Raw genomic sequence first — 10852 nt, forward strand, 5'->3', positions numbered from 1 at the left:
TTTCCCTCCTTGTTTTGATTGGTAGGAATCTCAGCATGAGTTACAGCCCAAGTTCAAACACTAAAAACCAAATCTTATGGGTGGCAAACTGTGTGCACTCATCTACTAACATAAAGGTTGATGGTTCCAACCCACCCACTGGCACCACAGAAGGCCTGGCGATCCGCTTCTGTAAAGATCAGCCAAGAAAACCCTACGAAACTCAAGCTCAGTTCGCCTAACAGGAATGACTCAATAGCTGTGCCTTTGGGGCTTCAGCTGATAGTCCTGAGGCAGTACGGTGCCACACTGGCCACTTCTGCATTGACACTCAGGCACCTACATTTCACCATCCCCCGCGGCCTTCTTGAGGACAGGCAGGCAAATCTGGAAAGTGATAGCCTATGTGTGATTTTAACAAACTTAGACAAGGTTTGAATGGATAAACTGAGCTTACTTTTTAGAATTCTCTTGGCCTTGGAACTGTAGCTGTTAAAAAGCTTATTAGCATTAAAATTAGATTCTCTTTTACACATGAGCTCTTCATGGGTTACAAAAATGGGGCAAAAGGGAAAGTCAAGTATCTGTGGGATAAATGTCAGTATATCAGCAACTTTAAACATTGTGCAAACCTGCAGTGTCCAATACAGTAGCCCCTAGGTGCATCAGACTGTTGACACTCCTTTAAACCCAAGTGCTCCGTAGCCACACAGGGCCACTGGCTCTCACTTTGGACAGTAGATACCAGAACTTCCATCCTAGAAAGTTCCACTGGACCGTGCTGCCTAACTGTTGGTGGCCTGGGACAGAGTACTGCTATGACTCAATGTCTCTCTGCCACCTGAGCTTGCACATTTATACTGGAGGCTGTACTGAACTTCCCTATTGGGAAACTGGACTGCCCTGTTCTCTTCAGACGGCAGCACGAGTGGATGAAGAATAAGTCGCGTAGGCTCCAGACGGTAACAACCATACCAAATTTATTATTTCAATGGCACTGACACAGCTGGAGGTGCTCACGGTGACACCACACACAACTTCCTGCCTTCTAGCTTCTGTCCACAGAGAAACGTCTACCCTGTCCCTTCCTCCTTTCTGGGGGAGGGAGAGTTCACTATGGGCCATTCACCCAAATAAACCTCTTAATGCGTTAATTTTAAATTTTTTCTGACTTCTGAGTTTCCCTCTGAAGAAACGGGGGAAAAAAGTGTCAGGTGTCCCACCCCCACCAGCCAAATAAGTCCCTGCAAAGAGGCCATTTCTGCGGCCCCTCTGAAATCTTGAAATAAATATTTGAAAGAACGGCATCAAGTGTGAACGTTGGAGCGATGGCACAGAGTGGCCCCCGATGCCACGCGGGCGGGCTGGCAGGCAGGGGTGACGTCTCCAGGTGTGAGGAGAATGCGAGGACGTGTTGCTGTGGGCGCGCACTGGCCGAGTCCCACCGGGGCTGCCGGCTGCCGCCACAAGGACCACCTACAATTTGTCCAGGAAGTTGTCCAGGGCTGGGATGCCCTCCTTCAGGCCTTTACGTTTGCGGGTCTCAGCCACCACCTGGCTAGGGCGGCTGGTGTTGTCGAAGGGGTCTCCGGGCAGGATCTGCCAGTGGTCGAACACACACTGGGGGAAGGCCTGGCCGCCTGTGTTAGACCTCAGGTCAGCTGTAAAGCCTGTGGGAAAGGCAGAGTATGTCACCAGGCAGCCAAAGCAACCACTGAGAACCCAGGCTGGCCACACTCAGTGGAGCCCTGCCTAGGCCTCCCTCCCCCAGCCACTTCCAAGAGAGCTACTCTACCTGCTGTGGGCTCAACGCTTAACTGAGTTGACACACCACGGGCAATCAGGCCCACTTTCTTGACCATGACCTGGTGTGACAACCTTGTTCTCATCCCAAAATTAGGCTATACTGGCCGGCACTTGGAGCAGGCACTTACCAAAGGACTCATTGACAGGCAAGTAGGCCTTCACGACAAACATGGGGGTGCCAGCCACCTGGGACTCCTCAAAGACATGGCCTCGTTTCCTGTTCAGGACACCGTAGATGCCACCAACCACCTGCTCCGGACACTGTCAGGGAGAGAAGAACTCTTAGCTGCTCCTCAGGGCGGACAGTTCCAGGGATGTGAGAGCAGGCCCCGTCCCTCACCTGGATCTCCACAAGGTAGATGGGCTCCATGAGGCGGGGCTGCGCGGTCAGCACACTGGCGTAAAGGCAGCGCCGGGCTGTGGGGATGATCTGACCACCCCCGCGGTGGATGGCATCAGCATGCAGCGTCACATCGTGGACGTCGAAGCGCACACCCCGCATGTTCTCCTCACACAGCGCCCCCTGCAGGGCAAGGCAGAGACCACTGTCAGGCCAAGCACACCACTCCAGTAGCCCTGTACCCACAAGAAACCCAGGCCCCAAGATGCCTGCCTGCCCACCTGTGCCCCCCCATCCCATGCCACTCCTCTAGCATCTTCCCAGAGTGCTTTACCCAGAGGCACCCAAGCATCTGTTCAGTGAAAGAAGTCTCCTACAAACGACCAACTCCAATGCACAAACTGGGAAGACAGGTGAGCCAGAGAGCCCGTGCTGAGCCCACTCTGAAAGGACGACGCTTGACCAGCCCCTCCTCCCTGCCACCTGCTCACCTCCTTGGTGGCCCACTGGAAGCCGGCCACCACGCTGTCCTTGATTTCATTGAGGTACTGCACACCCTTGGTGATGTCAGTGAGGATATTGGGGCCGGTGCCGTCGGGCCCAAAGCACCAGATCTTACGGGCCTCAGCCACATCCCACTCGTACTTCTCTGCCAAGTAGCGGGCCCTCTGCTTGAGCTCCTGGCGCGCTGACACCTCCCCCTTGTCGATGTCCTCGGCCAGGCCGTCAGGGAAGGGCCGCGCCTTCATGTACAGCCGGTTGTGCTTGTTGGGGGACTTGGAAAGGCAGAGCACGTTTGACTCCTCGCTGACGGTCTCCCGATATGAGACCACAGGATCAGATTTCTGCCAGAGGAAGGGAAAGGGGGTAAGTGGGGGACCCGTCAGTAAAGATGACCTACAAGCTTTTCCTACCAAGTCTGGTTAGGAAACACGGACTAGCACTGGGCACATAAGATAGATTTGATTTGCTACACAGGCATGTGTGCCTTACTTCCACTCAAACACAAGGTGTTCAGTACAGAGCCGTTCACGTGTCCGAGGCTGCCCATTGCCAACAGGACTGGCTAAAGACCCCTCAGCATACAACATTCCGCCAGCTCTGACACGTGGGAGCTGGGGAAAAACGTGGCGCAAGCAGGCATGGCCACAACCAGCCCCTTGTTAGCACAGAGAAGCAACTGTAATACAGGCGCTCTGCGAACACTTAACTTCCTATGAGCAAGGACAAATGAAAGGTCTCAGAAACTCAATGACAAAAGCACGCTTACGGTAAAACTCCCCCACCGGGTAGCGAGCCGTGCACAGGTCTGAGCTTGGCACCCAGAGCACCCTCGGAAGAGGAAGGCTGCTCCTGGATTCACCAATCTGTGCACCTCAGAACAGTCTACCAGATACCTGAGGTTTTAAAACCTGTTAGCCACTACACCTCACCTTCAGAGCCGTCAACCCAAAGGCTTCCTCAGAGGACCCTGTGAGCCTGGTTTCAACCAGCATGCTCCACCCGCCTCCCCCCACCCTCACAGACAGCTGCATGCACCTGGCAGCGCAGGGGAGGACAAAGATGTGTGACAACAAGGCCACAGGCCCTGAGGACCCTGCACTTGGACCTGTGAGCCTGGTGCGTGGAGAGCCAGGTGGGCACCTGCGGGCCAGCCTCACCTTGATAGGGATGCAGGCATGGTCCTCCTCCAGGTCCTTCAGGCAGATCTCCAGGTGGAGCTCACCGGCCCCTGCGATGATGTGCTCACCCGACTCCTCGATGATGCACTGGAAGGGGCCTGAACGTCAATGCCAAGGCAGGCTGCACGGACGCTGGGGGCCCCGGTACTGCTAGGTACGGGTAGGGTAGGGAAGGCACAATCAAGCTGCCCTCCTGGTGGGGTTTTAGGGAAAGGTGTCAGGGGACCTAGGAACACCCAGAGGCAGCAACCAACCTGACAACCTGCTTCTCAGCAGCCTTAACCCCTTAAAGACTCACTCTTCTACAACAAACTTGTACAACTAGATAACTTATAAAAAAAAAAAAAAAATGGCTGCTAACCAGGAATGTCGTCCCTCAGAAGAACAACAGTTCCATTGGGGACCATGTGGGCAACACGCCTCATGCCCCCAACAGGCGACAATCCTTGTACAGCTCCATCCACCTTCCACCAGAAATGAAGCCTTCCCCGCCACCACGCCCTCTCCTCCTGCAGCACCGGCCCACCTGCACCATGGGGTCTGACTTGGCCAGCCGCTTCAGGCCCTCTACCAGCTTGGGCAGGTCGGCCGGGTTCTTGGCCTCCACGGCGACCCTGACTACAGGGCTCACACTGAACTTCATCACCCGCATGTTGTGGGCATGCTCGAAGGTGGTGATAGTCCCCGTCTTCACCAGGAACTGGTCGACGCCCACCAGGCCCACAATGTTGCCGCACGGCACGTCCTCAATGGGTTCCACGTAGCGGCCCATCATCAGGATAGTTCTGGGAAAAGGAAGCAAGACTATCAGTTACTGGAAGGGCCGGATGGCAGGAACCCAAGCCCAGCCCAGCAGCAAGCCTCGGCTCCACCTGTAGCCCGTGTTCTTGTTTCCATGATGATCCTGGGTCCTGTACCCCCAAAGACCGATGACACAGCAGTGCCCCCTGCCCACAGATGAGAACTCAACTGTGACATCAACACCACTCAGGGCCCATTGCTGACTGCATGGGCCAGGCATCAGTCCTGTTTTCCCTGCCCCCGACTCAGGAACCAGAGGGTCTCTGGGGTCTGAGTCTGCTCTTTGAATACACAACAGAACTGTGCTGCAACTACCTGGGAGTTTGAGTACCAAAGGTGAATCAAGGCCGGCTGCACCCGGCCCTTACAGCTGGAGTTCCACCCAGTGCAGCCTGGCCTGCTGGGCCCCATGACCCTGGCTCCTCCAGGGAGATTCTTCGTCCAGACTGGAGCACCCGCTCTCCTCCTCGTTGGGTTGTGAGGATAAAAACACACCCGGAAACCCCTGAGCCCCCAACTTCAAAAACCCTTCCTCAGTTAAGACTACATTACTCCTGAATGTTGAGACACGGCACGACTGGCTAGAGCTGGAAAGCCGTGACCCATCAGTGGGCAGGAGGCAGGCTGGTGCAGGCTGCTCACCTCTGGATTGGCTTCAGGTACAGGTCCTCCTTCTTCCCGGGCGTGTAGTTGGGCCCCATGATCCTGACCTTCAGGCCGGTGGACACCAGCCCCGAGAAGACTCGCCCAAAGGCATAGAAGCGCCCTTTGTCAGAGGTCGGCACCATTTTGGAAATGTACATCATGAGGGGGCCTTTGGGGTCACAGCTTTTAATACCTGAGGAGAGAGGATCACCTTGCAGCAGAACACTCCAGGATCCAGAAATCTAAGGCCAGACAGTGAGGGGCATTCAGACCACAAAATCACAGCTCGTTGCCCACCCAGGCCCGGGCAAAGGATTCCGTGCACAAAGGCCACCGCCTTTGAGCGTGCTGGTGTCCCAGTGGCCTGGGCCAGGCACCACTGCCTCGCTTACCCATGGCAGCCTCGTCGTCTGGGGGCCCCTCGTACAGGAGTTCACAGCGATACTTCTGGGCGGTCACGGGCGAGGGGAGGTGGATGGTAATCATCTGCAGCAGCGCGTCCCCAGCAGGCAGCCAGCGGCGCATCACAGCCTGGGGGCGGGCGGGAAAACAGGGATGTGTGGGGACACCCCATGCCTTCCGAGTCCTGTGGGCCCTTCTAGAAGACTATCTGCAACGCAGAAAGCCGGTGACGCCCACACCCGGGGATGCTGTCCAGGACACAGATGATCTGGGTGAAGGGTGATACCACCCTCCCTCCCCACAGACCTGGGGCGCTGAAGCCCCGAGCAGGGGCAGCCGAGCTGTGACAGGGACTAGGGGAGAGGGAGCCTCCTTACACACCTTTAGAAGAGGTTTGCCTTCTTTGTCCTTATCTTCGCTGTCCAACTTGATGTCTAGTTTTTCGATCAGTTTTGCGGTCTCCTCTTTCTTGAAATTCATGATTGCGTCAAATACCTGAAATCATAACAGAGTGGGGGTCAGCTCACCCGGGAGCAGCTGCAGAGGCTTGCAGCTCAGAGGCCAGGGGCAGAGCAGATGCATGGCTGCAAAGACCCAATCTACCTGCCACCAAGGATCCAGCCCACAAGATAAAGTCAAGAGAAAAAGATAAAGTCAAGAGAAAACACCCATGGTAGGTTTAAAAACAAACAACAAAACCCACCGATTCACAGACATCTCCCAAATCTGATTCATGTAAGCAGTTACCCACGCCGACACATTCCCTCTTCAGTCTAGTCGGACTCTAACCTCCCCTCATCGGGGAGGCACAACCTTCCCCGTTTTTCCGTACAGAACCCAGCCACAGACTTTCCACGGTGGGACCTCAGGGGCTCGACTTCTAGTTAACTATGTTGCTCCTGCCCCACTCTACAGCAGCCTGACCCCATCACCCTTCCTCTGTCCTGTGGGATCACAGAGCCATCGGGGCAGGTGGCAGCACTGCTGTCACCCCACATGCAGCACGGGCCTCACCTTGAAGATGGGGTCCAGGATGAGCTGGCAGAACGTCCGGGGTAGCTTCTTGCCATCAGGGCTGGTAGCGGACTTGCTGAACTTGCCGTTGGTGGGGTCAAAATACCTGGCAGAGAAGACACAACCTAGACATGCTGGGGGAGCCAGGGGTGGTCCCGGGGTGCAACCACCCACCAACGTGGGCAGAGAACACCAGAAGGCTTCTAGGGCCGTCCTGCAAATCACAGTTGGGACCCTGCCAGCCCCTAGAACTGGAAGAACTACAGCCCTCAGGCTGTGTTGTGTGTTGGCAGGACCCTCCACACCCTAGCACTAGGCCTCACACTCACCGGTCACCCCAGAGCTTCTTCATCATGTCCTCCACTTTCCTGGCCCGCTCGGCAGGCCCCAGCTGGCCCTCGCCCTTGGCGGCGAACTTGGCCACATACATCTCAGCGAACTGCTTCAGGGTGAAGGCCCAGCCATGGAGGCCAGAACCAAAGCCAACGGTGCCAAGGACAGGGTCAATCTGAGGAGAAGAGGGAACCATAGAGCTGGGGCGGCGGGGGCACTGGGGTAAAAATCACAGCCTCAGGCTCCCCAGGTACCGTGGGCCTCAGACACTGGGTTTCTTCAAGACACATCAGGTCAAAGTGAAGAAATGTCAGTCATCACATGCTGGCGTGCCCAGCCCAGCCTCCCTCTCCCAGATACCAGTGGCTGAAATCAACCTCTTCAAGCTCCTCAAAACTACCATTCCCCAATGACAGCACCCACTAGACAAGAAAAGCCGAGTCTCCCTAGTCCCTGCCACAGAGAACGGCCTCCCACCAAGCACCAGGCCCCGCACCATGATGTTGCCCATGGGGCCACTCTCGCCCTCGCCGTAGGTGGAGATAATGACGTTGACGTTCTCCACGATGCGCTGGAAGGTCTGGTAAAGCTCCTCGGGCTCCAGCTGCAGCTCCAGCAGGGCCCGGTCCATCTTGTTCATCATCAGCACAGGCTTGATGCGCTCGGCGATGGCCTGGCGCAGCACCGTCTCCGTCTGCACGCACACACCTGGGGACGGAACGGTCAGTCACCCAGAGGATGACCCAAGCGGAGACGGCCCGAGTCCCCCCCCCAACCAGAGGGACCCGCTGCTTACCGGACACACAGTCCACCACCACCAAGGCGCCGTCAGTGACACGGAGAGCAGCTGTCACCTCTGAGGAGAAGTCAACGTGGCCAGGTGAGTCAATGAGGTTGATGAGGAAGCCAGAACCGTCCTTACTCTGCTTGATGAAGTTCAGGTCGTTCTCTGAGAGCTCATAGAAGAGGGATATGGCGCTAAGAACAGACAGACAAATCTTACGGATGGATGGACACGGACCCAGGTTGCACCAGCCTCAGATCCCTGCCCCAGTGGGTCAGGATGTCTGGCCCCCAATTCCCAGGTAAGACAGGGATGCCACTAAACACCCAGATACAGACCCCTCAGAGCAACATGCTAACCTGTGCCCCCACAGTATCAGTCATCCCTCAAAATGGACTTTACACACAAAACCCACCCATGGCACCCTTGACCAGGGATCCTCCCCTTCCTGGGGGCCCCCAGCCCCTTGCTCCAGGGCCACATCACACCTAATTCTATAACCAACCAGGACTTAAGAACCCCAAGACCTACTTGTCCCTCTCCTGGCCCAACTGCAATAAGTCTAACTATAAAAGACCAAAAAGATCCTCTAAATTACCAACTAAAGACAACTCGGCCTTGAATCAACCTCAATCTGGATACTACGGACTTGCACGGACACAGTTCTCTGTGCTGGTGGGCAGGTTGTCCTGCGCATCACAACGTGTTCAGTAACAACCTTAGAAATTTGTAGCATCCCTCCCAGCTTTGACAACCGTACCAAGTGTCCCTGGAGGAGTGGCCAAGTCACTCCCCAGGAGGAGACCACTGGGTCAAACCTTCTCCTCTCCCCAAGGCCCCCAATCTCGACCCAGCGGCACCTCGTTAAATTGAACCATATTTTCCTATGGTTGGGCAGACCAGCCCCAGCCCCAGAAAGATGATACGTGCTGTCACCCCCCCCCCGAAAATGATGGTACGTGCTGTCACCAGCCTCCACCCCCCAACAGCCAGCTGATCAGCCACTCCCTGCCAGGGCCCAGAAAGCACCAGGGACTCACGTGGACTTGATAGTGATGCAGCGCTCCTGCTCGTCCTTCCGGGTGTCAGTGAAGCGGGTCTCCCCAGCCCGGGCGGAGGCAATGATGCCGGCCTTGCAAACCAGGGAGTCTGTCAGCGTGGACTTGCCGTGGTCCACGTGGGCAATGACTGACATGTTTCGGATGTTGGCCTTCTTGTCCATGATGGCCCGGATCTGATCTACCGTGAAGTTCACCTGGGGGAGGGGGAGAACAGGATTCCAGGAACCAACTTGGCACTCAGAATCCGGTCGATACAACAGCCAGGCCCACGGCCAAGAGCAAGCTGGCACCCCCAACTGATGACCAGGGTGCTCTGAAAAACCTCTCTCCCAAATCTCCATAAAAACCTCTCTCCCAAATCTCCATAGCAGCTCTGATTTCAGTTGCCATTTGCTGGTGACAGCCCACAAAGTAGGCTATACAGTGAGTCACCGAGGGTGACACGACTCCCTTCAGGCCAGGTGCAAAAATGATGATGTCAGTTAACAATGCCTCCCCCAAAACTCCTAAAGAAAAGCCACGGAGCTACCCCGCTCTCCTCCCCCCAAAAGCCTTTGATATCCAAGGTCACCTCTCTGCTGTGGGGGTCGTCACGGAGATCCGTCCCACCCCTCAGATCCCTACATAAGCTCTCTCCTCGGGCACCCAGGCACCTTTCGCACCCCCAACAAGAGCCAGTCCTCACCTAGCAGCAAACCAATCATTTCTGTAGCTGACAAACACAGAAACGACAAGGACCAAGATTACCCAGGATGCGAAGGAGACCGGGGCGGGGGGCTTAAGGACTCCGTTGCCTCCTTTCGCTGGCTCCCCGCCGCCCACGGCCCCCGGACAGAACCCCGAGCTCCAACTCGCGACCCGCGGGTTACATAAGGCGCCTCCCTCGCCGGCCGCGGCGCCCGCCATTACAGCGCCTGCCACATCACCATGCCCCCACCCCGCCTTCACCCCGGCTCCCGCCGGGCCCGGGCTCCCGCGAGGCAGCGGCGCCCCCGGAAGCAGAGAACGGGCTGCGCCGACAGCGCGGCACGCAGACATGGCGGCGGCCGCTTCCCCAGCCCCGAGCCCGCCGCCGCCATGTCTCTCCCCGTTCTCGGCGGCCTCGGCGCACCAGACTCTGAAGCGCCGACTCCTCGGAGGCCCCACCGCAGGCCCGGGCCGCCCGAGAGACGGCGTGACTCACCATGGTGGCGGATGGCGGTGGATTCTCCCAGGCAGATACGAGCGAGGCGAGTCGCGCCAAGGATGGCGGCGACGACGGCGGAAGAGAACGCTGACGTCAACACTCGGCCTTTTATAGGCCGACGCCGGTTGGGCGGGTCATCTGACCGCGCTGCGGGGGCAGGGCGAGGCGCCACCTTGCGCAGGCGCACTGACGCTTTCCCCGGTTAACCCTTCAGTCGCCGTCCCGAGCCTGGATTTCCGAGGGGCGGTAGTCAGCTGCCAGCTTGGTGCACGCCTCCGGGATGCAATATTCAGGTTCACAAAGCTAAGTGCGCCGCTTTCGCTGAGAATAATAATAATAGCAACTACAGTAGCTTGCCAACCACTATTATTGAAAGCACGTTACAGTCTGAGTACGGGCTGCGGGTTGGAGCAATGTCAATTTCCTGGTTTTTACATTGTCCTGTAAAATGATACCACTGGGTGAAGGGTAGTCGGTCCTTCTCTGTACCATTTTTGCAACTATTTGTGAGTCTATAATTATTTCAAAATAAAAACTTTTAAAAAACAGGTACTGATCACTCATTTCTTCAACAAATGCGAGTGTATGCTGCGTCCTAGATAGAAAGAGAAGCGGTTGTACAGTGGTGAAGCGCTCACTGCTAATCGAAAGGTCGGGAGTTAGAAGCCACCAGCCGCTGAGCCGCTCAGCTGGAGAAAGATGTGGCAGTCTGATTGCGTAAAGATTTACAGCCTTGGAAACTCTATGGGACAGTTCTACTCCGTCCTGTAGGGTCGCTATGAGTCTAAATCCAATCGGCAATGGGTATGTGCCAGGCAG

The 10852-nt window shown here is 56.4% G+C and overlaps 1 protein-coding gene and 1 non-coding gene across 2 annotated transcripts; both read right to left on the reverse strand.

Annotated features, from left to right (window-relative positions):
- Positions 1-937: 937 nt before the first annotated feature.
- Positions 938-10131, reverse strand: EEF2 (eukaryotic translation elongation factor 2). The gene is made up of 15 exons (XM_049876417.1): positions 10031-10131; positions 8827-9041; positions 7799-7980; positions 7499-7710; positions 6999-7177; positions 6670-6775; positions 6037-6150; positions 5646-5784; positions 5251-5446; positions 4334-4592; positions 3787-3894; positions 2617-2970; positions 2126-2308; positions 1914-2046; positions 938-1649 (listed from the first exon to the last, which is right to left on the reverse strand). Exons 1-15 carry the CDS (start codon positions 10031-10033, stop codon positions 1456-1458), a joined length of 2577 nt encoding a protein of 858 aa, XP_049732374.1. The 5' UTR covers positions 10034-10131; the 3' UTR covers positions 938-1455.
- On the reverse strand, positions 7263-7327 carry LOC126074167 (small nucleolar RNA SNORD37). The gene has a single exon (XR_007516969.1). It is a non-coding gene; the product is annotated as a small nucleolar RNA SNORD37 (small nucleolar RNA).
- Positions 10132-10852: the final 721 nt, after the last annotated feature.

This window comes from Elephas maximus, chromosome 3, assembly GCF_024166365.1.
Source record: "Elephas maximus indicus isolate mEleMax1 chromosome 3, mEleMax1 primary haplotype, whole genome shotgun sequence".
In the NCBI taxonomy this organism is placed as follows: Eukaryota; Metazoa; Chordata; class Mammalia; order Proboscidea; family Elephantidae; genus Elephas; species Elephas maximus.